The sequence below is a fragment of the Notamacropus eugenii genome, chromosome 5 (genome assembly GCF_028372415.1).
Source record: "Notamacropus eugenii isolate mMacEug1 chromosome 5, mMacEug1.pri_v2, whole genome shotgun sequence".
In the NCBI taxonomy this organism is placed as follows: domain Eukaryota; kingdom Metazoa; phylum Chordata; class Mammalia; order Diprotodontia; family Macropodidae; genus Notamacropus; species Notamacropus eugenii.
In genome coordinates, this window is record NC_092876.1 from 93,449,324 (window position 1) to 93,477,023 (window position 27,700).

Consider the following 27,700-nt stretch of genomic DNA (forward strand, 5'->3'; position numbering starts at 1 on the left):
CTGCAATAGTTATCACAAATGAAAATATTTTCTCAGAATATTTGACAGAAGGTGCAAAAGTAAATAAAGATACATATAGAGGAGCATATAATGTTGTTTTTGATGGTATAAGAATCACAGAAAATCTGGAGTTATCATAGACTGCTCCTAAGGAAAGTCATCAAATACTACCATAGCATAAATCACAACACAATCTATCTGATATCATTAGGAGAAAAGTTGAATGTTATATTACCTATTTAAAGATAACAGCAGCAACAAAAACAAGTATGCAGAAAATAATTTTAAAAATAGAGGCACATAACAAATTTCAGCTTTTTCATCAATAATTGAAATAAAAATATTAGAAATTATTTGGACACAAAGAGTCTAAGTATTCAGTGAACAAATACATAATTCACCTTCAACCCAAAACTTTACCACAGAATTGTGAGTACAGAAATCTAGAGGAAGACAGAGTCTTTGCAGAAGCATATGGAAAATTTCTAGTTGTCTATGTGGAATCAAGCAGTCAAAAACAATAAGATGAAATCTGAATCAAAGAAGAAACTAGAAAACTTACATACTCAGTGTGATGAATAACAGAACACATATCAATGAAGATGACTAAAATTTTACCCTCTCTGAAAAACTAGAAAGAAAAAAAACTTCCCCAAATAAAATTCATAGTTATTAGTTCTAATGTTTTATAATGCAACATAAATCACTAGCAAAGTAGTTTACCGGTTTCCTTTCAAATGTGAATTATGATGATCCCATTTTTCTTATAATTAATACCAGAGAACTCTACAAATAAGGATCAATTATATATTTTATCAAGAAGTAGTCACTAGCTTGTTATGTATATGAAAAAGATCAAAGAAAATAGGAAGGGACCTATTTGTACAAAAAAATATTTATAACGACTCTTTCTGGTGGCAAAGAATTGGAAACTCAGGGATACCCATCAAGTGGATAATGGTTGAGCAGTTTTAATGACTGTAATGGATTACTTCTGTGCTGTAAGAAATGATGAACAGGATGGATTCAGAAAAACCTGAGAAATCTTAAATGAACTCATGCAAAGTGAACAGAACCAGAAGAACATTGAACACAGTGACATCAACATTGCAATGATAATCAACTGTGACTTAGCTACTCTGATCAAGACAATGATCCAATTCAAAATGACCCATGATACAGATTAATGAACTCTGATGTTCATCATACTAATGAACTCTGAGTTCAGATTGAAGCATATTTTCAAATTTGTTTTTTTCTGTAAGTTTTCTTATGGAATACAGATAATATGGAAATATATTTTGCATTACTTCACGTGTATAGTCAATATCATATTGCTTGCCATATCAAGTGGTACAGAGAGAAAATCTGGAAATCAAAATTTTAAAAAATGAGCATTAAAATTTTTATATGTTATTGGGAATATTTAATGAAACAAAGCATATTTAAAAAAACTAGCAGGTACAGATAATATCATTAAAAAATTTATGAACTCCTGAGAATTATGCCTATATACATATTCATATATTGTGTATGTGGATATTCATTTACACCTATGTGTTGTGAATGTATAAATTGTGCATGTATGGATTTCAATACTCATGAAATATATGTGCATATTTATTTACATATTGCTGTGTGCATGTGCATGCAGGAACATGTACACATATGTGTGTGCATGTGTATACAGACAATATACATGTTCTATTTGTGATAGTGTATACCATAAATATATTAACACCATAATATAGTTATATTGTATGATAATATATCATTATGCATTATATAATTTCCATCTTATAAAAAATTAGGTCAATATATTGTCAGAACACTAGAGATTTTGATGTGATCATATAAAATTCTTTACTACTCAGACCCAATATCAATACAGAAGTGTCAAGAATATTTCATTTAAAATGTGACTTTTTTTTTCAAGGTGACACTTTAAGTCCATTTTCGTTTTTCCTAGTCTTAAATCATTAGCATTTCTTGTAAATGTAACTAAGTATATCTTTCAAAATAAAACAGTAGAATCAAACTATTTTGTTAATCACTTGAAGTTTTTGAATAATATCAAGCTATGTCTTTCCATTAAAACAAATTGAACTACCCATTCATCTCCTGGAATCTTTCTTCAGTGATATTAAAAAAAAATCATCTACATTCTATAGGACTAAAATTTTCCATTTGAAGTAAGGAAAGACATAAACTGAAAACTTTGAGATCGAATATGTAAATCACACTAAGCTAAAAGTTGAAAGTGACACCTACATATACGTTGAGACATAATGAGAAGAAGATATGACTGAATATCATAATAGACTTGCTAACATTCTGAAACCAAAGCTGAAAGTGAATGATGTGTGCAATCTCGGGACAGCACAGAGGTATACATCTCTCTGATATCCCTTATCAAGATAGGTCTCTAAAGTTTACTATAGTTTAACTCAGTGGCTCATATGTCTTTGTGCTGCTGCCTCCTGCCCTCTGCCTGCTGCCTGCTGCTTGCTGCCCACTACCTGATACCATAATAGTCTTAGAATATAATTCCTCCTTGTCCTGCAAAGAAAAAGCCTTTTACATCCCCAAAGAGACTAGATAGAAAGATTTTCCCTGTTTCAAGGAACTTTCATAAAAATGGGGATGACCCATCAATTAATTGCAACGTCCCCACTATGCAGTAGAGAGGAAGAAGAGAAGGGGACCCTGGACAGAATATTGAAAGTGTTTAATGTCAAATCTAAAAGTCACATTAAAGCTTTTTAATATAATCAGGCTGATTCAGAATCCTTTCTTTTGTCTCAGTAATTCTACAGTCGCATCAATGAGGACACCCATCTGCCCCTTAGCGTTGCAATACTCTCATGTCTATTCCACCCATTTGCCCTAACCATCATTCTATCTATCCACTTGCTTAACTATCTGATTATTACAGATATTATCATTATTAAAAGATCATATTATTATTATATATTAACAATATATAAAGATTATTATCTTTATTTTATTTTGTCAATTTTCTTATACTTGTTCTCTTTTATTCTTCACATTTCATTACTTGGTTGTCTGTGATCATCTTTAATATTTCTTAATTGTCATTTATCCTGCTTCCCTGAAGTAGGATCCAAAGTAATATCTGGGTCTCAACAACAAATTATCCTCAATTGTATAAACCAACATTTCACATCATGTATTGATAAGGTCAAAATAGATGCATTATTTAAACACAAAATGGAATATCATGAGCAAATTAAGGGAGCACAAAATATTTTGCCTGTCAGTTGTAGATAAGGGGGGAATTTATGACCAAACAAGAGACAGAGGATATTATAGGACATAAAATGGATAATTTCTATTATATCAAATTAATAAGTTTCACACAAACAAAACCAATGCAACTAAGATAAAAAGGGAATCTACAAACTGGGTGGGGGTGGGGGTGAATTTATAGGAAGTTTCTCTGATAAAAACTTCATTTCTCAAATATATAGAGAACTGAGTCAAATTCATCACAATATGAGTCATCCCCCAACTGACAGTCAATGGATGTGACCAGCCAGTTTTCTGAAGAAGAAACAAATGTATCTCTAATTATAGGAAAAAATGGTCTAACTCACTGATAAATGAAAATTAAAATAGGTACTACCCCACAATTATTAGATAGGCTAATATGACAGAAAAGGAATATGACAAATGTTGGAAGGGCCATGGCAAAACTGGAACACTAATATACTATTGGTGGGGTTCTGAAATGATTCAATATATCTGGAGAGCAGCAAAGGGTTGTCAAACTCTTTGATCCATCAATACTTTTATTATGTCATACAACAAGGAGGTAAAAAGAAAGGAAATGAACTACATGTATAAAATATTTATAACAGCTTTTTGTGGTGGCAGAGAATTGGAAATTGAGGGGATTCCGATCAATTGGGGAAGGACTGAATAAATTCTATATGATTGTGAAGGAGTACTATTGTGCTATATTAAATGACAAGCAGGATGTTTTCAGAGAAACCTGAGAAAATTTACTGAGCTCCTGCGAAGTGAAGTGAACAGAACCAGGAGAACATTGTACACAGCGAAGGCAATATGTATAATAATCAACTACGAATGACTTAGCTGTTCTCAGCAATGCAATCATCTAAAACAGTTCTGAAGGACTTAGGACGAAAAAATCTATCTACTTCCAGAAAGAAGTGAAATCTAAATTTAGACTGAAGCATACGTTTGGTATTTTATTATTCTTGTTTTGTTTTGTTTTGGTCTTCATTTTCTTTTGCAACATGACTAATTTGGGAATCTTGCTTCCTCCAACTTAAGGGTAACTTCTGAAGCAACCAATTGGCTCAGTGTATAACACATCAGGCCTGGAGTCACGAAGATCTGAATTCAAATCCAATTCCAGATACTATTTGTATGATCTTGGGCAAGTCACTTAACTTCCGTTTGCCTCAGTTTTCTCAACTGTAAATGGGGATAGTCAAACACTTACCTTGTAGAGTTTTGTGTGGATCAAATGAGGAAATAGTTATATAGTTTTTAGCATACTGCTTGGAACATAAAGGATGCTTCAAAATGCGTATTCCCATTCTTCTTCACTAGAGCCCTTTAAGCCTAAACCGATCTACTGGTTGGGCAGATTATATAGAGGATTATTTCCAGTTATATTTTGGACTAAGAGGCTACAGAAAGCCTTTCCAACTCTTAGATTTTGTGCATAAACTTCAAAATTATTATGTCTTTCTTATTTGTCTGATTCTACCATTCACATAATAGAAGTTAGTAAATGCTGAAAAAAATAGCAAAGAAGGGTGCACTCTATTTAGCTTCATGACTAAGTTAAGAACAAAGACGTGAGATCAAGGATTTATAGATTATTCATACTCAAGAAGCTAGTGAAAGAAGAAACTTTATTACAGAAAACAGGCAAAAACAAATACCCATGCACAATACGACATCATAGAAATATGGAGATTTGGTCACATAAGGCCAGAGTAATTCCCATAAGAGAAAAAGGTACAAATATTTATTGGCAAAATATTTATTGGAAGTGCACATTAACAAGTAGGTTTATATGTCAAAGATGGACTTAATTTAGAACAGGTATTTAGTGCCAAATATAGGGGGGAACATTCCTAATCAGATGCAGATATGAAAGGAAAATTCCCTGGGTAGTTTTTCATTACCAGATTAAGATTGGGGAGCTTCCTCATTAGAAGAAGAAATTGGATGAGAGGCCTAATCTATAATGGGAATCCCACCAATCCCTATACTGATGCGCTAGCACTGATACATTTTTTCTTCCCCTTGGTGTACACTGGAGATAGAAACTGGGTTTGCTGAAACCAGCTTATTAGCAACTAAATAAAATAAAGAAAATGAAAAACTGTTTAAAAAATATAGAATTGTTGGATTCAAAACTTGAAAATTTTAAATGAACATACCTTTGGTCTAACTACTACTGATTAATGCAGCTACCTGGGACAATGTAGTCTATTATCATTTAACCTCTGTTAAGCAGTTCCTCTGTTTAAGCCTGCCTAAGGTGTTTTGATATTATTTAAGAAGGAAGCCTCCATGCATAGCTCTCATAGACTTCAGAGTAATAAAACTTTCTTATCACTTTCATCTCCATTTGGTCCCAATTCTATTTTTTTCCTATAATATGACATGTAGGTTAATGTTTTTCAATCCTTTGCTCCCTCTCAAAGTTTTCTTTGTTGTCCACATTTCAAAAGTCTCACCTCTCTTCCCAAGTGTAGAAACATTGTTTGTGTTTTATCCTGACTCCAGGTAAGTTTGTATTCCAAATTCCTATTTCCAGTGACATACGGAGAAAAATGATCTATACAATTCCAACTTGTAAGGGAAAATCTGTTTCTCATTGAGGACAGTCTCTCTCTCGCCTGTGAATGGCCCTCTGTTCCTGGATCTTCATTGATTATCATAATAATTCTAACTTCCTTTACCTAGAAGTCAAAGCCTTTTATAACCTGAACCATTCCTTCCTTTTCTTACTCCAGGCAGGGCAGACTGATGAATGTCCAACAAACATATCAAACATTTTCCCAAACTTTTCACCATGTGGTCTTCTCTCATCACAATATCTTCCCTGATCCCCTGCCCCTGCATCTGGAAAAGCAACTGGGCTTACTTGTGAAAAGTTTTGAATGAATCACATTTGAGTGGCTAAATCCTAGATATCCTTCAAAACCTAAGTCATCTCATCTCCATTATGAACACTTGAAGACATACAATTTTGTTATTATAGTCTTATATGTTATACATCCATATACTCTATGTTATAAAGTTCATATATCCATGTGTAATTTTATTTTGTTCTTCACATATTGAAATATTTGTTTCTATTATGATTATTAATTTCACTAAAATAAAGAAAAATTTTAAAAAGAAAGATGAGGGCATAATTTTGGAATGCTGCATATATTGGCAGGCATCAGTGATTTGCTAACCCATTTTGTCTAATTTACTTTACTCTATTACAAGAAAAGGCTGTGTGTGAGTGCACATGCATGCAAATATGTGTTGGCATCTGGAGTTGGTCAGAGGTCAAGTTATATCTTGCAATGACTTATATTTGTATAGAACAATAAAGAAAACTTGAAACAAAAAAAATCTCTAAGGAATCTCACCTTCCCTGATCAACATCCTGAAACACTAAAGCTCCCAGTGTAACTAACATACCTGAAGCTGCCCTACTATCAGATGATTCATGTGTAGTGGGAAGAATCCTAGATGTGAATTGAGAAGACAAAATGAGATTGAATGCTGCCCCTAATATCTGCTAGCTGCTTGACCATGTTATTTAATCTCTACAGCTCCATTTCTGTCACAGAAAGACAGGGCTTAAGAAGCAGAAGGAGGGCACAAAAACACTTATACTTTCTACTGCACAGGGTAGCTATGATATAAGTTCTACAGATATGTGAGTTGTTATTTAGTTGTTGTTTTCTATTTCACATATTCTAATCCATGTCCCAGGTTCAATTCTGTGCTCCCCATTGCAGAGAATAAAGCTAGAAGGATCTTTCTCACTGAATTAACCCTTGACCTCACAAACTCTTGCTCTCACTCAATCTCTCAAGGATTTTATTACAATTGTACCCTCTAACTTCCCCTTTATCTCCCCTCCCAAAAGAATGTATATACAGAGACACATTATATGGTGAATGATTTCAAGATGCAGACATTTGAAGTGAAAAAATATATCAGTAACAGAGCATTTGGAACTATCTTATTCCTGACATTAAAGGGCAAGTTTTGTGACTTTCCCCAATCCAGTTCATGAAATTTCCATCTTCTTTTTTCTTCTGTCCTGTCCTTACAAAGAATCAAAGTCTTCTATTTCCTACTGTCATTGTGGAAACAATTCAAATTCTTAACAGGTATTTCTTCTTCTACATAAACTTATCTTCATTCTCCCCAGCTCTAACACATATGGCCCTTCAAAAAGGTAATTGCATAAACATCTTTTCTTTTATTAGTTCCTTTGTTTTTTATTTTCAGTTTCAAATTGTTGACCTCTTTCCATACCCCCCAACATCCACTGAGAAGGCAAGACACCCATTATACATATGATGGATACCTATTATACGTGTGATGTCATGCAAAGCTTTTTTCCCACATAAATCACATTACAAAAAGAAACCAGAAAAATAAAGAGAAAAAATGTTTTGATCTGCATTCTAAATCCATCATTTGTCGTCTTAGAATGAGATTCATTTTTCATCAGGTGTACTTTTGAAATATGGTGGATCATTGTATTACTCAGAATTACTATCTTTCACATTGTCATAATATTCTTACTGTGTACATTGTTCTCATGTTTCTGCTCACTTCACTTTACAAAATGCTTTTCAGTATAGCGTAGTGCTCAGTTCCAGTTTTAGCACAATTCTACCAGATGTTGTAATGGCAATCAAGTTAGGATCTTTTGCTATTTTTGTTTTACTAAAAGGGTCTCTGATTGAATAATGTGATTGGGGAGGATCTTTCCCACTGGATTGATGGGTCCGCCCATTGTGGGAGGCTTGATTAGGGGAGCTGTTTTATAGGACGGTCCAAAGTAACATGTTCTTTTCTATTGAGACAGTGGGTTAAAGAGTTATGCTCTCCTGCTCTAAAAGTATATAAATAGTGAGGTTTTACTTTGGGGCTTAATTTTTGGTAACAAGATTTGAGTGCCAAAAGAGGACTCTAGGAAGCCATTAAAGAGTGCCCCAGCTTTGAGAACCTAGATGTTGTGCTTCCCTCTTTGGTAATTATGGTCCAACAGCTGTACCTGTCTGTTGAATTATGGTCAGGCAGAGGAAGTTATGTCAGCTGAATACCTTGGAGCTTATTGACTGAAAGTGTTTGCTTTCCCAGATGAGGACTCTGGGAAGTCACTAAGGAGCTCCCCCAACCCTGTCTTTGAAAACCCAAATGTCATGTTTCCCTCTCTGGTAACTATGGTCAGACACTTGGTGTCCAATTGTCTGTCGAGTTCAGGAAGAGGAAGCCATATCTGCTGATCTTTTGATTTTTCTGCATTTTCTTTGAAGTTTAAGATGCTGACTCCTCTAAATTAGGTGAATGATATATGTGCTTGGTGAAAGGAATGATACATGTGCTTGATTAAAGTGATTAGTAACCCTTCAAAAGTCACCTTTCTTTTGATGAATGCAGATCTGAGGACCTGTGGTAGCAGGCCCCCATGTATATGTTGGAGTACATACCGATACAGGTGTATGAGACACTTATAATTATTTAACATAATTAGCTACACTGGCATGTTGAAAACTCTAGTAGACTGCTGAGGCCATATTTCATAAGATCCATAATCATTCCTTTGGGGATGCCAGACATTTGATTTTTATTGTTGCAGATAGCAGGTTCTGAGCTAATGTTTATTAAATTCATGTTTTCTGAATGAATCATCTATCACTAAATTCACTCACTTCCTTTTTTGGAACAAAATTGACCAAATATTTGAAAGATTTAAGCTACTGGTAACATCAGTATTTGATTTTCTTTCCTTTTTGGCTAACCATTGTCCCTTTTCCACAAAAAAATACTCTTGAGAACAGAAGGAGTCATAGATCCCATGATTCCATATCATTGCTCATCAAACTGAAAATCAAGACAAATTATGGGCATTAGAAGGAGTGAACACATTTAAAATGATGATTTTGCATAAAGCCATTAGTCTCCACCCAAGATACATGACACTTCCACTTTTTCTGATATGAGCTCACTTCCAGGTGTTTTGTTTCAGCTTCAATAGACTTTTTTCAGAAAAACCTTCATGATGGCCCTACGAATCTGTTTGGTTTTCACACTGTAGATGACTGGGTTTAGTACAGGAGGCAGAAGGAGAAAGGCATCGGACATCATGGTGTGAACAAATGGGGGTGCTTTCTTTCCCCACCTATGAACAGCAGACAGTCCAATGGGGGGATGTAGAAGATGGCCACAGCACTGATATGGGAAATGCAGGTGCTAAAAGCCTTGTATCTTTCCTCTGGAGATGCAATGTTGAGCACAGAATGAATGATCATCACATAGGAGAGGCCAATCAAAGGAGCATCCAAACCAAATGTAGAAAGGAGTGCAAAAAGTCCATAGATATTGTTGACCCTGATATCGGAGCAGGAACACTTGATCATATCAGGGTGGTAGCAATAGGAGTGAGAAAGTATATTTTCCCTACAGAATGACAGACGCTTAAGGAGCAGGAGGAGGGGAATCATGAAAAGAGTCCCTCTTCCCATTATCATCAGTTCAATCTGGATGATCCTGGTTGGAGTGAGAATGGTGACATACCTCAATGGGTTACAAATAGCAATGTAGCGGTCAAAAGCCATGGCCAAAAGGACCGAGGACTCCATGACAGTGAGAAAATGAATGAAAAACATTTGGCTAATGCAAGCATCCCAACCAATCTTTTGAATATTAAGACAGAGAACACCTAGAGTAGTGGGCATAGTGGAAAGGGACAGGCACATATCAGTGGCTGACAGCATGGAAAGCAAATAGTACATTGGCTCGTGAAGGCTTTGATTGGTGATGATGATGAATAGGATCATGCTATTCCCAGAGATGGCAATGGCATAGAGGAAGCAAAAGGGAACAGAGACCCAAGTGTGGGCAGCTTCCAGACCAGGGATGCCTGTGAGCAAAAATGTCAGGGATACTATTGTGGTATTTGGCAAAACTGACATGATGAGTTCAGGAGGCATGCTTCAAATGGAAAAGCTCCTAACCTGTAATAGTAAAGACAATGATAGGAATATACGGATACTGATAGCAAATCCCTGATGATCACACAAAGGATAATACTAAGCCATCACTTTCTGCCTTCTTCTTGTAGATGAATTTCACTTTATACTCCAATGCAATTGTCAAAGAAAAGAAATAGAAGGCAACTTAATAATATCCACCAATATACTAGCTGTGCCCAAATCAGATGCAGCTATCATGGTGACAGTTGTGATGATCATGAAGAAAGATCCATAAAGTGAAATATTGAGTTGAATATTGTGAAGATTACACTCAAATGGAGGTGATTTAAGAAAACTAAGGAAATTTCAAGATGGTAAGTAAAATCTTGTGAGCTAATCCTCTTCAAATACTTTAACATCTGCCATTTCAACAAGGAGAAAGATTTATTCTGCATGACTCCAGATGGAAATATCAGAAGCAGCAGCAGAGAGTACCAAGGAGGGCTTCTATCTTATCATTACATTTTACATTTCTTGGTATGATGGTTCCCTAAAAATTGTTATTACTGTACAATACAAAACATGTGTAAGGATTTCTGTCCTTTTTAATCTGAACTTACGATTTCATTATAGACCATTCCAAATGTAGAAACTCATCTTATTACTACAGATTAGTAACTGTTAACATAGTCATATACCTGAGTTGTTTTGGACACTGTTAGGTTAAATGACAATCCCACAGTGAATTTGTATTGTGTCTGGCTTTGGGAAACACTTTAAGAGGGATGTAATCAAATTAGACAGCTTCCACAGGAGAGAAGCCAGGATGGCATGAGGTTAAGAAATCATGATTTATAATGAATGTTTGTGTAACCTAGAGTCATATAGTCTGGGAAGGAGAAAACTGAAGAGTCATAAAATTAGTTTTCATATATTTGAAAATTTATCATATAAAAGAAGAAAAAAATCTGATATATGAATGTAGAAAAGAAAATTAGGACTGAAGAAAGGACAGAATAATTAAATTATTTTCAGTTAGAAATAAAGAAGCCTCTAACAATGATGTGTACATCAGGAACTTTAGGACTCAGTCATTGAGGCTTAATGTTTTAGCTCAGTAGCTGATATTTCAGGAAAATAATGAAATTAATAATAATTATAATAATATATTTTAATTCTGGACAGGAATTTTAATAAAAACATTTCTGTATTATCTTTCAACATTTAGATTCTACATCTATTTTATTATTCAGATGTCACATCTTATTCAGATGTCACATCTTAGAATTTCAAGTCATCACAACATAGCCAAACAAAAGAAAATGGGAAAAAAACATTAAAAAGTCACAAAATCAATGTAAAAAACAAACAAATAACCACTGTTCTGTGGCCCTTAAACTTTAATAATAGAGACCAAAACAGGCACTTGCTCAAAGCTGATTCACTCTTATTGTATATAAAATTTAATTAGTTTTGTTGTCTTTCTTCCAAAATCACAATAGTCCAAAAGCAAAAAATAAAAAGGCAGAAAGCATATGGGGGTTCTCATAGAAGATGGTGCCTTGAAAATCATGAGAAATTACAACTGAAAGCACAACCAAGAGAATGTAAAAAGAAATAAAGTTAAGAAAAAGCAAATATGAATTATAAAAAATAGTATTAAGGAGATGAAGTAATATAAAGGAAATAAGACCTACACATGTATACCACAACCTATTACAGGAATAAAGCTTTAGATTTATCTAAAAAAACTAAATATTCTGCTTAGTATCTTCCCTTTGGCCCTGTGAGTGTCACCTCTAGAAAGAAAGAAAGAATGAAAGAAACAAAGGAGGAAGGAAGGAAGGAAGGCAAGGAGGAAGGAAGACAAGGAAGAAGGGACAGAGGAAATGCAGAAGGAAGGAAAAAATAATATATTTTAGAAGCAGATATTGGTAGATCTAGAAGGTGGCATAATATCATCTCATCAAATGAAGTTCAAGTCCTTCATCTTGCTGAAGAGTCTAAGCTTACAGAGGTTAAGTACTCACCAGAGGCCAGAGTATCAGATTAAACTGAGTTATGTAAAGGGATTTCCTGCTCTCCCTTTTGATAGATAGCCTGAATAAATGGAGTCAAAGCACACATTGCTTGATCTCACAATGATTTTGAAGGATTCCATCAGAGGCCATTCCAACATTACTGTGACTGAAGACAGCGATCTCTCCATCAGATCAGGTAATAGAGATGAATCTTATTGGATTTCTTATAGACAATCCATATATTCAGAAACATTTATTAAATGCTTACTATGTCCCAATTGCTGTGCTAAGCACTGAGAGATGTTACAAGGAAGCAACCCTCTTCCCATAAAAAAAGAAAGAAAACAAAACAGTGTGTCATTGTAGAAGGCACCAACTTTCAATACAGACAGATTCTTCAACCACCTCTATAATACTGTGGGATTTGGGGCAGGTAACATTAAACCTCACAGTTTCAATTTTGTGAAAATTCTCTATAAAAATATATAATCACAATTAAACCACCTACCTCAAAGAGTTATTGGAAAGAAAGTTCATTGGAAATAGAAAAAAAAATTCTTCTGGTCTTTCTGAGAGGGAATAACCATAAAATTAGGATAAACAAAGAGTATTTACTGAGTCCATATATGCTATAGGGACTATACCAAGTTGGTTCCTGTGGTGACTCATCTGTGTTACTCAGAGAAGGTGAAAAGTGTTCTACTATTACAGCACATATTCTATGAATCAGATTTTTTCCTCAGATACCTCCTTGTTTTTCTAGCAGCTAACCACAGAATATGGGAAAGGCATCTCTCTTCCCTCTCTATAGACTATCTATATACTTAAGTTTATGTCTCACTCTGCCTTGCCTGTGGAGGTAACCATAGCACTTATCAGGCTTCTTCATAAAAAAAAAAAAAAAAAAAAAAAAGCTTCCTTGTATTCACAAAGCCTCACAGCAGAGAAGAATTGAAAATGACTCAATGTGAGGAACTTTTATCCTGAGGCAATGGCACTCTCACCTGTGTACACTAAAGTCATTGTCAAAGGAATCTCTGGGGAGAGAAATTGAGGTATCAGGTCATTGGGTAGCAGGAAGAAAATCTGAGTTTGTTTCCTAGATGACACTTTATGGAGAGCAACCTTCCTAATCATCTCTGACTATCCCTTGTCAGCATATCCCTTGTGTCAGGATGTTTTCATCAATGTGTCCTAGGGAAAAGATCTTAAAGATATATCAATGAACAAAGCCCTTAAGAATGATGAGAACTAGAAAGAAAAATTCCATTTAAAGTTACTGTAGATGTTATAAAATATTTGGGACTTTCCCTGCCAAAACAAACTCAGGACTATATGAAAACAATTACAAAACACTTTTCACACAAATAAAGTCAGATCTAAACAACTGGAAAAAAAAATCAGCTGCTTGTGGGTAAGACAAGCTATAAAAGTGACAATTCTACCTAAATTAATTTACTTAATACCAATCAAACTACCAAAAATATTTCATAGAGCTAGAAAAAATAGTATCAAAATTCACCTGGAAAACCAAAAGATCCAGGATATCAAGGGAATTAATGAAAAGAAATTCTGGGGAAAGTGACCTAGTCACACTAAATATTACATTGTGTTATAAAGCAGCAATCATCAAAACTACTTGGTACTGGCTAAGAAAAAGGGGTAGATCAGTAGAATAGAATATGTAGACAAAGCACAGTAATCAATGATTATAGCAATCTACCGTTTGATAAACTCAAAGACCAGCATATCTGGGATAAGAACTCACTGTTTTACAAAAATTAGGGGATCAAGGAATAGTTTATCTGTTTATAGTTTATCAGATTTATGGAGAATGGAGGAATTTATGACCAAACAGAGATAGAGAACATTATGAAATGCAAAATGGATAATTTTGATTACACTAAATTGAAATGTTTTTATACAAAGTCAATGCAAGCAAGATTAGAAAGGAAGCAGAAAATTGAGAAAGAATTTTTTTATAACTAGTGTCTCTGACAAATGTCTCATTTCTAAAATACATATTTGCAAGAATACAAGTCATTTTCCAATTGATAAATGGTCAAAGGATATGAAAAGGAAGTTTTCAGAGGAAGAAATTAAAGCTATCTATAGTTATATTAAAACATGCTCTCAATCACTACCGATTAGAGAGATGAAATCAAAACTACCCTGAGCTAACACATCACACATATCAGATCGGCTAATATGATAAAACAGGAAGATGACAAATGGGAGAGTTGGAACACTAATTCATTGTTGGTGGAGCTGTGAGTTGATCCAATCATTCTGGAGAGCAATTTGGAACTACGGCTGAAGGGTTATAAAAATGTTCATACCCTTTGACCCAGTAACATGGTTTTCAGGGCTATGTACCAAAGAGATCATAAAAATGGGGAAAGGACCCCCATGTCCAAAAATATTAATAGCAACTATTTTTTTGGTGGCCTAGAACTGGAAATTGAGGGTATATCCATCAATTGGGTAATGGCTGAACAGGTTGTGGTACATGAATGTAATGGAATACTACTGTGCTATAAGAAATGATGAACAAGTGAACTTCAGGAAAATTTTCAAGGAGTTATATGAAGTGATGCTGAGCAAAGTGAGCAGAACCAGGAGAACACTATACACAGAAACAGCCACAGTGACTGAGGATTGATTTTGATAGACTTAGCCCTTCTCAGCAATGCAAAGACCTAAAACAATTCCAAAGGACTTATGATGAAAAATGTCATCCACCTCCAGAGGAAGAACTAGGGACTTGAAATGAAGAGCAAAGCAGACTATTTTCTTTTTTGTTTTGTTTTTCTTTCTCATGGTTTTTCCTACTCATTGTAATTCTTCTATGCAACATGACTAATGCGAAAATGTGTTTAATAGTAATATATGTGTAGAGTCTGTATCACATTGCATGCTTTTTTTGAGGAGGGAGGATGAGGGAGAGGGAGAAAATTTAAAAGTTATGGAAGTGATTGTCGAAAACTAAAAATAAATGAATTAATAAATTGGACAAAAAGAATGATTAGACCATGTGGTGCTGCTTTCTAATTGACGAAGGAAGGTAAAGCAACACAAGGGTTTCTAAATGTCCAAACAACATGATCAAGATAAATAAGACTTTTGCCAAATAACCAAGCTCATTAAATTATGCAAAGTAGCAAGAAACAGTCTCTGAGCAAGAGTTCTTTCTTATGAGTGAAATGTGAAAGCTTTAATGTGGGAAACTTTGTACATTTCCTTTAACAGTCCAGAAGACTTTGTTCCTTCATTTCTGATTTCTGGAAATGTTGTGGAGAATTGAAACATTTAAGATCTAACCTCTGGGTAAGTGAAATGTTGTTATGATAACAGAAATGTTGACTCAGTGTTGGAAGGATTAGTGATCATATGAAAATGAGTATCTGGCATAAAAGAGGGATGGAAGACAGAGGAGAAACATTAATTCTAAAGGAACCTAGAACCAGACGAGACATGTTGCTTATTGAAATTGGAGAATTCAGCTATGGGAGCAGAGCTCAGCATAGACTGTCATATTGAACAGAGAAAAGAATTCCCTGCAGAATCAAAGAGTTTCAGAGCTGGAAGAGACCTCAGTGATCATCTAGTCTAAAACCCATCTGAAATCATGATGAGGTAGGAAAGACCAGAGGAAAAAAGAAGTCAATAAAATGGTGCAGGCATCAGGAGATATAAAGTTTAAAAGTAGATACCCTTTGGAATTCTAGGTACAAAGCAGATACATCCATCCCAGAGGGCTCTGTGAATATGATTAAACTCAGTACTTCTCATATATTCTGGTGAGCCCTTATAATCCTGAAAAGGAAGTAATCTTTTAAAGGATTTAAATGTCTGCCCCTAAAATTTGTTTCTCTCCTGGGGATCAGAGGTGAGGTATGAGAACTTCAGATATACTTAGCTGAGGAAGATATTCTCTGTCTACAAGGGTTGAAATTCACACAATGATAGAACCCCAGAGTGGGAGAGAGCCCATAGTTCAACCAATACCTAGACTAGAATCCCCTTTGACAAGAAAAAAAAAAAAAGTGTTCAGTGGTAGGCTTCAACATTAGGGACTCCAGTAAGCTAAACTGTGTTGAGAGAAGGTCAATCTGTATGGTGAAGGATTGCCTGGAGGCAATGATACATGGGGATCTGTTGGAGTAATTTTATATGTTTTTCTGGAAACAGCCTTTGGTTGGCTTGTTAATTGTCTTCTCATATTTTAAGGAAAAATGCAGGGAGATTAGACTTAATGGATATTGACTCCAAGTGAAGAAATAAAGGCAATTGGTGCAAGTAACAAAGAGTCAAATTTAGACTGGAGTGTTCAGGATAAGAGGTGAAATCTTTCAAAGAGTTGTATGAAAGTGAAATGGTCTACCTTGAAAAAGGACTGCCTCCTTATCCTTGCAAGTCTTTGAATAGAGGCTGGACAGCCATCAGCCCCTCAAGTGCTAGAAGGAATTCTTTTTCTATCCATGGGTTGGATGGGAACAGCAGATGAGGTCTTTTCCAATTCTGAATATATTAGATTAGTTTTTGAAGTCTTCCTCCTGAGGGGAAGCACACTACTCACTGAGTCGATCCACTCTGTTTTTAGATTGCTCTATTTTTTGAGTGGGGAGATTTCAGGTCTTCTACTGCTGTATCTCTAGTCAGCCAGGCAATCAACAAGAATTCATGAAGTACTTATGTACCTAGCACTGTGCTGATCACTGAAAATAGAAAGATATGCAAAAAAGGAAGATTCCTCTCTTGAAGGAACTAATATTCTAATGCTTAACACTGAATTAAAATTATAATAAATTGTATATACTATTTTCTTTTTTAAAAATTTTTGATTATATTACTTTCAAGCACTTTTTAAAAAAAAATGCTGCCATGCAAATGACTCATTGATAAAAAGAAGTTATAGCTTCTGAATTCCTCATGGAAGTATGATTCTGAGAATTGTGAAGGGTTCTCAGGGTAAACCCAGGTTATTTAATAGACTTTAAGCATTTGTCCTTAACTACATAAGATTTTAGCTTACTTTACTCACTTTTTTCTTTCCTTTTTTTTTGTTAGTACAATAACGTTTACTTGACATCTACAAAATTGCTTTCTGGACAGGTTTATACAATCTCAAAAGTTTTCAGTAGTACAATCTGCGCAAGCAAAAACAAAACTAGACAAACATTGTCCCTCACCTGTTATACATGTTTACGATTTCAGACAAAACAAAATTTATCCATATTATGGATAAGTGACTATTCACATTTGTACATGACTATTTTAAACAGCTTCACATAAACTCTACAAATGTCTTACAACATATTAAACAGTATTCAAGTTACTCGGTAACAAAGAGCACGTACAATAGAAGCCTCAAGTGTTTTCCTCATTGTCTAGTTTACAACCCAAGTAAGGTTTCATCTTAAAAGTGACAAATTAAATTACATTAATGAAGTAAAAAATAAGAGGATTGTTTTGCAAGATAGAGGTCAATTTGAATAGTTTCCATAACCATCTCTAATTAAGGAAAAATGTCATCTTAAGAAAAACAGACTTTGAGCCATTTTATTTTTATTTTATTTTCAGTGTTCTACAATCACTACCACATAACTTAGATTTTTTTCCCCTCCTTCTTCCTCCTTCCCCCCTAACTCCTCCCTCCCTTCCCAAGACAGCATGCAATTTTACATAGATTCTACATAGATTCCTATCATATACGTTTTTCACCATAGTCATGTTGCATAGAAGAATTAAAATGAATGGGAGAAATCATATAACAAACCGAATATAATACAAAATAGAATGATCTGCTATATTTTGCAATTGAATTCCATAGTTCTTTCTCTGGATGTGGAAGGCATTTTACCTTAAAAGATCATTGGGAATTTTTTAGGTCCTTGCATTGCAATGAAGTTCTAAGTCTACGAGAGAAAATCCACTCACTCTGTGGTTGTTGCTGTGTACAAAGTTCTCCTTGTTTAGCTCCTTTCTCTCAGCATCAGATCATATAAGTCTTTCCAGGCCTCTCTGAAGTTTTCTGCTCATCATTTCTTATAGCACAATAGTATTCCATTACTTTCATATACCATAATTTATTCATTCATTCCCCAATTATGGTCACCCGTTTGATTTCCAGTTTTTGGCCACCACAAAGAGTGCTGCTATAAATATTTTTGTACATGTGGAACCCTTTCCCATTTTTATGATCTCTTGGGAATACGGTCCTAGAAGCGGTATTGCTGGGTCAAAAGGTTTGCACATTTTGTAGCCCTTTGGGCATAGTTTCAAATTGCTCTCCAGAATGGTTGGATCAGCTCACAGTTCCACCAACAATGAATTAGTGTTTCAACTCTCCCACGTCATCTCCAACATTTATGGTATTTCTGTTCTGTCACGTTAGCCAATCTGAAGGGTGTAATGTGGTTTTTCAGAGTACTTTTTATTGGCATTTCTCTAATCAAAAGTGATTTAGAGCATTTTTTCATATGACTATAGAAATCTTTAATTTCTTCCTCTGAAAACTGCCTGTTCATATCCTTTGACCATTTATCAATTGGGGAATGACTTGTATTCTTGTACATTTGACTCAGTTCTCTATATATTTTAGAAATGAAGCCTGTATCACAGACATTATTTGCAAAAATTCTTTCCCAGTTTTCTGCTTGCCTCTTAATCTTGGTTGCATTGAGTTTGGTTGTGCAGAAACTTTTCAGTTTAATGTAATCAAAACTATCCATTTTGTACTTCATAATAATTTCTATCTCTTGTTTAGTCAGAAATTCTTCCCTTCTCCATACATCTGATAAATACACCATTTCTTGCCCCATTAATTTGTTTATAGTTTCAGTCTTTATACCTAGATCATGTACCCATTTGGATTTTATTCTTGTGTATGGTGTCTGGCATTGGTCTATGCCTAGTTCCCATCACACTGTTATCCAGTTTTCCCAGCAATTTTTATTGAACAGTGAGTTCTTATCCCAGAAGCAGGGGTCTTTGGGTTTATCAAACAGTAGATTACTATATTCATGGACCACTATGTCTTGAGTACCTTGCATATTTCACTGGTCTACCTTCTGTTTATTAGCCAGTACCAAGTGGTTCTGATAATTGCTGTTTTATAATACAATTTGGGATCTGGTAGAGGTAGGCCACCTTCTGTAGCATTTCTTTTCATTAGTTTCCTTGACATTTTGAACCTTTTGTTTTTCCAGATGAATTTTGACATTATTTTTTTTCCAGCTCTAGAAAATAATTATCTGATAGTTTAATTGGTATAGCACTAAACAAGCAAATCAATTTAGGTAGAATTGTCCTTTTTATTATATTGACTCAGCTTACCCACGAGCACCTGATGTTGTTCCACATACGTAGATCTGACTTTATTTGTGTGAAAAGCATCTTGTAATTGTGTTCATGTAGTCCTTGGATTTGTTTTGGCAGATAGACTCCCAAATATTTTATAGTGTCTAGCCTAGCTTTAAATGGAATTTCTCTTTCTATCTCTTACTGTTGGGCTTTGTTACTAATATATAGCAATGCAGAAGATTTGTGTGGGTTTATCTTGTAACCTGCACCTTTGCCAAAATTGTTTATCTTTGAGCAATTTTTTGCAGCACATTAGAAGTATTATTAATACATTAAAATAAACTAATTTTTAATTTAAAAATTTTATCACAAAGCAGGGCATATGTGTGGTGGACTCACTGCCTCAGAGAAGGAGGGGAGAAAAGCAACACTTGGGTATAAATCCTATAAAAACATACTGAACAGAGCTATCTGTACGCTTATGTTCCTTTCTGCCCCCTGACTTTGGTGGGATCTTATTCATGGCACACTTTCAAAGAGATGCACTGTCAGAACAAAAACTGGGAAAGAACCTGAATGCATAATATGCAACTATTTCCATTAAATGCTTAGTTTTAAACCTCTTTTACATGTTGGAAAGAAAAATCAACAGAGATTTTCTCTTATTTATAGACTCAAAGACATGCCTCCTGGGAGGTCTTGCCCAGCCACGGCATGGATGTCCTGAGTAAATCTTGGGCAAAATCAAGGTAAAGCCAGTTTGGGAAATTCCACACATTTTTGCACTAATTGTAGTCTAATTTAAGGAATAAAAACAAACAAAACAAAAAAAGTCCTTGGATTAAAAAAGAAGACATCTTTGCTTGCCAAAAGTCAAAGCAAATAGAAAATTCAGTACTAGAAGAAAAGCCTATGTACGGAAGGACATTTGCACCACCATCATCTTTGCTGAGTCTCAGTTTGGCCATCTTTTCTAACTACCTCCTCATTCCCAAAATATTACCAGAAAGAGCACAACTGAAAAAATTCTTTGGAATTTGTCTCTGATTTTTATCCAGATGATATGCTTGGATAGCTTTTACAGAAACACCCATGTCAAAACCTGCAGTCTGTCCTTTTACAAGTTACTGAAATTGATGATGCTCTGTGGGTGATGCTGCTGCCATATCTGCTTCTACTGGACAGCCAACTACTGGGACTGGTCAGAGACCAGGGGAGAGATAGAATTTGCAAGAATGATTGAATCCACAATCCCCTGTTCAACCTCTCTTCATAGCTGAACTATATGCATCTTCATATCTGTGCCTCTGACAGATACTAGAATTCCCTCAACTTTTGTCCTAACACTCAGAACCAAGGCACATAAAACATAATAGGTACAGCATTGAAGACCTATTTCACAAACTAAACCCAAACTTGCTTTTTTGCAGTTGCCTCTCCAATATTCATGAGTACATGTATCTGCAGATGAAATATACTGATCTAGCTAATGAGCCAGGGCATCATTGGAAGATAGTGTCTTATACTTCTTTTTCAGATCAGCCAAAGCCTGCAATTTAAGCGGTTTCCCAGTATTTGGTCTGTAAACTAAGAAAAGCTTCTTTTGGGGATTCACTTCTTTCACCAAGATAGCAGTTTTCTTATTATTTCTTATTTGTAATGATAAATAAAAGCCATCATCTGGTCCTGTCTGTTCGGCCCAAATCTTGGTTGCTTCTTCCCAAGACAATTCTCTCTCTACTCTGGTTGTGTACAGTTCAACGTGGCCTGAGTTTGAATATCCTGGTTTTAGAAATTCCTTAGCCTCTGTTTTCCTCACCTTCTCATCTCCAGAACCAAGATCTAAAATACCCATATCATATCTACTACTCTTTTTGGCATTTTATATGACTACAGTAAGTGTATCTGAAAAATGCTGAAACAAGGCATTCTGCTGGTGGACCACCATACCCAAAATACAATTTAGGAAATTTCCTATGTTATTGTAACCTTTATCAAGAGTCAAAATTCCAGAGCAGTCTTCCACATTTATAAGGCCCACATCTACTAATTCTTGTTGGACATCTTTAAAGAATTCTCCTGGATAGTCAGGAGGTGGTGAGACCATCAGAAAATCTAGATTCACAATGGATTTCGTAGCAATATCCAAAGCATTTCTACCATATTTGTTATCAGAATTAAACCTGCTCAAATCTAGAGATTTTGTTGCTCTTCAGTCACCATGTGTGAACGCCACCCCAAACTCTCCACTCTTTTAGCAATTATAGATGTAAATCTTTGCTCTCCAGCAAATTCAGAAATTAGAAATACATATTATGAAGCAGTAGCTTGGTTCAGTCTATGAGTTCTTCCAAACTATGAGTGCTCTATCAGCAATCCGATGCAATTCCAAAGTCATATGTACTCTCCATCTCTGATTTTCAGTTCTATGATTTGTTTGTAATGAAATACCTGAGCTGATAGCTTCTGAGATAATGGCAACATCCTTATTCCCACCCATGAATCTCTGCTTTTCCATGAAATTAAAATTTCCATGGGCACATCAGCTTCAGACTAGGACTTATAAGATATGCTTCTGTCATCATTGCTTACTACTCTCTTCTTTCTGTGAGCCATTTCAGCCACATTTTCTGGGCCACCCAGCTCAATAAATTCATTCAGTGTGTTAGGAGGAAGATCTTCATCTATTTTTTTCCAATTTGTCTAACAGATCTTTCTTCATCTGCCAGGCTCATTCAACAGCATCTTGACTTGTTACAAGGCTATTGCTGTTACTATTACTACTAGCTTGTGCATTATTAGGAATAGTGACAAGAGACGTAGAAGAAAAACTTGGTTGTTTTGGTCCTTGACCTGATGCTAATAAGGCACTTTATATAGAATCTGGATAAACACTTTTTTTGTTTTTTTTTCTCTTTGCTTTTCTTATGGCCTTTTCTTATTAACCAAGGATTATTTTTATCATCTTCACTAGATTCATCTTGAAATGGGTTGAAATCATTATCCTCTCCAGAAATCATATTATTTGAGCTGTCATAGTCAGTTTCTTCTTTATCAGAGGCATAAGATTCACTTCTACTACCATCAGAACTGCTTTCAGCAAGGCCACCAACTTTCTGTGCTTTTTTGACTTCTCTGCTAATTTCTCCCCCTTTCCATTTCTTCTTGCAAGGACTATCTCTGGGTGAGCTGTTGTTACTATGAGCACTCAAATCAATTCAAAGCAAACTAAAGAGTTTCTTTCTGTCTGGAGCTGGAAAGTGTTTTTCAATGCAATGAGTGACTGTCATACTCCTTTGGCTGTCGATGCAAAGTCATTTAATTCTCCTCCACTCTCTTCCAAGGTTTCTAAAATTTGAGCTTCTCCTGTTGACTGCACTCTCTATCTATAAGATCAGAGGCTTGCTGAAATCTCTCTCTAGCATTTACCCACAATTTTAATGCTTTATTATACATTCTAATGTAGCTCTGGGAAAGAAGAACTTCAGTTTTGAAGGTCACACCAGTAAAACTCAACTGCCTGGAAATGTGCATGATATCATAGCAACTATTTCCGTGGGACCAACACCTCTTCATTCTACAGCTTGGATGAAATTGTTGAATTCTCTAAATGGGGTTTCTTCACCCCATATTCCAGGCTGGTTAAAATAAGCCATGTTCCTTGTTTCAGAAGCACCTGCAGCACTTGGCATAAGCCACTCTAGCTCATGGCAGCTTGTTCTGAAGTTCTAGTACAGCTCAGCCTGTCTTGAAAGAACCAATAGGACATAAATTCTTAGCTTTGTGGCATTCATCAAATACTACCACTACATCAAAGTCATCATGGCACCAATGCAGAAACTGCTTTAATCTTGTTTGGTATTTGCCACCAGACTGACTTGCACCAATGAGAGAAGAATAGGTGGCAAAAATAACACCCTTTTTTACACTCCCATTATGTTTGAAAGAAATTTTTCCATATTTAAACTTGTTTAAGGAGTGAACTAAAATGTTTTTGCTCCAATGTCCCTCAAATCTCTTTTCAGCCTCATATTTTAAATCATTTGAGACACTAAACCATAATGCTCTTTTTCTACTCAACAGGTAATTCTCATAAATTATTCCAGCTATAGTTTCCCCTTTTCCTACACCTGCACCATTACCTATCAGAATCCATCTCTATCTCCATTAGGTAGAAACGTTTCATGTTGCTGGGCTGCATATGTGATAGCTTCAAGTTGTAATGCCGATAACCAGCCATTATCAATACTTTCTTCAGATATGAATGTTTTATACCAAACATCAGTGGATAGAGAACTGGTTTCCACTATTGCATCAGGATACCTGAGACCAATTTTTAGTTTTATTGGCATGTACTCTGCATGCGTCTCTGCATGGCCTATTTCTTCTTCATCTTCTTCCTCTGGTTCTTCTTCATCTTTAACCACTGGAACTTTTATAGTGAGTGAAAAACTTGTCATTTTGATATCATTTATCCATATTCGTGCAACTTCTTTATTAGAAGTTTCTTTCTTGACTGTTCCATTGCTGACATCAGTGGCTGCTGTGGCCACTGGCTGAGCAATGCTAGCAGACAGCTGCAGTTTCATGAGTTCATTAGGACGGCTATTTTTTAGCAGATCTTTCAGCTGGCTCTGGTCCTTTGAAGGTGTGGTGGTCAAGGCATTATGGACTGCTGGTGCTGAAACCAAAGGTCATGTATTTGTGCTAGTCTGGATAATTTTTGATAAAGTTATGGTTTGCTTTGTATTTGTTACTGATGTGGTTTCAGTCATCACAATTGTGGTTCCCAAAGTTGGAAGCTGATTTATTTGATTCAGCACAAAAGTTGTAGTACATGGTGGTTGTGGCTGCTGAACAGGTGGAGTGGTTGCTGGAGTAACAAAGCTTGAGTCTCCACTATCCTCCAAAGAAGATAAGGGATTCTTCTAAGAACATATAGGTAATTCAGGGTAAAGCTGGGGTTTGAACTTGGTTATCCACCACAAAATCCACAGCTAAATCCACTATGCTATGTTGTCTCACTGAATCATCTTTTGTATCAAGGTTCTCCAAATACCAAAGATGGCTATCATGTCACCACTAACTCTGCAGTATATGTGCCTTTCCAGGTTCCATTAAAACCTTCCCATTTGTGATGTGTTACAAAAGCATTTCATCATACTTATCTGCCTATCATGTTTAATCATTTCCCAAATGATAGATACTCCCTTAGCTTGCAATTCTTTGTCGCCATTAAAAGAGCTACTATAAATTGTTTTGTTTTGGTACATACCCATATCTCCCCTAGTTGTTGATATATTTTGAGCATAGACATAGTTTTTAAATCACTGCATTTAATAGTATTCAGCTTAATAACTTTTTGAGCTTTTTTTTCCATTTTTTCTACCTTCTTTCACAAAATACTGCTAAAGACAATCACATACACGCAAACATAAACACACACACACACACACCAGTCAAAAAGTGCAGAGCTATGCTTCCTTTCAAACATCAGAAACAGATACAAAAAATCATAGAATAGCAACGCACCATTACCCCCAAAGATCTGTAATTGCATAGTGTGAAAAACTCTGTCATGTATCACAAACCATCCTATACTTTACTAAATAAATGTTATAGATTGATTATAGAATTGGCACTCTGAGTTTCAGTAACATCCATGTAAACATGTTCCTAACATGAATGGCAAAATTTGAGTCTTTTCAGTCCAAGTCCAGTACTATATTAATTGTGCCATATTCCCATTCACCATTATCATACTAAAATAATGAAAACTAAGATTTAATTCCAATCCAGAAGAATTCTTAGATACAAATTTCTCTACTGATGAGATTTTAAACGTGTTGTTATGCCAATGTCTTATTTATCTGAAAGCTAAACAAGTACAATTTCATTTAAATGCAAATTTCCCTTAATAAAAGTTCAAATTCACAATTCCTTTATGTACAGGCTCTTTATTACAATACAAAGATTTATACAAAAACAGACAATTTTTAAAAAGTTTTAGAAGAGAGATTTGTCAAATGTCCCAGGCTCAGCATAATGGTCCTTTTATTTTCTCCTCTGTGAGATGTGATATCAAATTTGGAGCACTGTTTCCTCAGCTTCTTCCAAGGATGTCCCTCCACCTCAGGTTCAGTGATGAGGAACTCTGGGAGCTATGTTGGAGAAAAGCTTATCCTTTCATCTAGGTTATTGTCATGACCTTATCTGAACCAGCTGAAAAGCATAAAGATGAATTAACCTTATGTCTCAGGGAACTTTGTGGCAAAAAGTATTTACTACTCTGTCCCTAATTTGTTTGGTTTTCACCCCATAGATGATGGGATTCAGCATTGGGGGAACTAGGAGGTAGAGGTTAGCCAACATTACATGGACTGCTTGGGGCACATGATGGCCAAAGCGATGGGAAAGAAAAGTGAAGAGGGCAGGTATGTACAAAGCCAGGATAACACATATATGTGAGGCACATGTGCCAAATGCCTTTAGTCGAGCATCCCCTGATGGCAGATGCAATACAGCCTGCAAAATCATGATATAGGACACAGCAATGATTATGATGTCAAAACCAACCACAGAGAAGGCCACAAAAAGCCCATATTCACGGTTTGTTCTGGTGTCAGCACACACAAGTTTCAGTACAGCCATATGCTCACAGTATGACTGAGGGATGATTCTGTTAGAGCAAAAGGGCTTCCAAGTGACCATAAAACAGAAGGGACTCACCCACAACACACCTCTTACCATCACTGCCACACCTAGTTTAGCCACCACTGAAGTAGATAAAATAGTTGAATGGCGTAGTGGGAAGCAGATGGCCACATAACGATCCAGGGCCATTGCCATGAGAATTCCTGACTCCACAGAAGAGAATGTATGAATGAAGAAAACCTGAGTGAGGCAGGCATGATAATCAATCTCACATGATCCAAACCAGAAGATTCCCAGCATCTTGGGAAGGGTGGAAGAGGACAGAACTAAGTCAGTAAAAGCTAGCATGGCCAGGAAGAGGTACATGGGCTCATGGAGGGTGTGGTCAGTACGTATCAAATGAAGGATGGTGATATTTCCCACCAAGGCCATAGCATACATGGCACAAAATGGGAAGGCAATCCAGAACTGGGCTTTTTCCAACCCTGGGATTCCAAGGAGAATGAAAAAAAGAGGGTGGAAAGAGTTGTTCCCAGATGTTGATATGATGGGATCCTTTCTGCATGCCATGCTTGGCAAAGGAGCTCTCTCTCTGTGTAGCAAAAATAAATTAAAATCAAAAAAATTGAAAAATGAATATTTATTATGCTTTGACAATATGATAAATGTGTGTGGAAACATGAACAAATTGAAGACATGCACAGAGAATGGGGTGATAAGGAAACTGAGTTCTCTGGAGAGCAAATTCACTCATTTCAATAAAAGATATTTTTCTTTGAAAAATAAAAAGGTAACCAAAATTTAAAAAAAGGAAATTCTGTCTATTGGACCATGTAACTATGACCAAGCCATGCACTTCAGTTAGTAGATACTTAACTATTACTGAATTTTTAAAATTCATTTATTTCTTCTTGAAAGTTAAAGATATGACCATGAACATATAAAATGTCATCATGGTATGTTACTCTAAAGTTACACCATCATCTTTTCTAGACCCAACTTGTTCATTAATTTCTCTTTCCTTTGATGAAAAAAAATGTATTTGGTTCCTGTACATTGCTTCTATAATCTTTGTTAAAAAAATAACAAAACAAAAAAACACAGATGAAAAATGAACACATATATTCTAGTAGGAGTTGACTGAGATAATAATACAGAGTAGAGAAAGAAGAGGCAATTGTGGAATATGAAAGTATCCCTTGGCTCTGTAAGTTATGTCCTTTTTACCTGCAGATTCTTAATATTTTTTTCTGACTAATTCTACTCATAAATTCATTTTCCTCTTGTAAAATCTACCTCAAGGGTTCTTAATCTTCTAGAAACAGATTATGCCTTCCTCAAGTATGTTTCTGTCCACAAGAGTCACAGATTTTTAGAATTCAAAAGGGAATCTAATGACCATATTGTTCAATACATACCTAAAAAGCAATCCTCACTACAACATATCCAGCAATTGGTCATTTACCTTCTCCCTAAACATCTACCAATAAGGGAGAT

At 35.5% G+C, this 27,700-nt stretch overlaps 2 protein-coding genes and 1 pseudogene across 2 annotated transcripts; all 3 read right to left on the reverse strand.

The window, feature by feature from the left end:
* Positions 1 to 9,279: 9,279 nt before the first annotated feature.
* Positions 9,280 to 10,241, reverse strand: LOC140508802 (olfactory receptor OR51C1-like). The gene is given in 2 exon segments (XM_072616675.1): positions 9,280 to 9,455; positions 9,458 to 10,241. Coding segments are annotated over 2 exon segments (960 nt in total).
* Positions 10,242 to 20,666: 10,425 nt separating this feature from the next.
* On the reverse strand, positions 20,667 to 24,929 carry LOC140507613 (protein strawberry notch homolog 1 pseudogene; annotated as a pseudogene).
* Positions 24,930 to 25,804: 875 nt separating this feature from the next.
* Positions 25,805 to 26,773, reverse strand: LOC140507614 (olfactory receptor 52R1-like). The gene has a single exon (XM_072615631.1). The coding sequence runs from the start codon at positions 26,771 to 26,773 to the stop codon at positions 25,805 to 25,807; it is 969 nt and encodes a 322-aa protein (XP_072471732.1).
* Between the last annotated feature and the right edge of the window lie 927 nt (positions 26,774 to 27,700).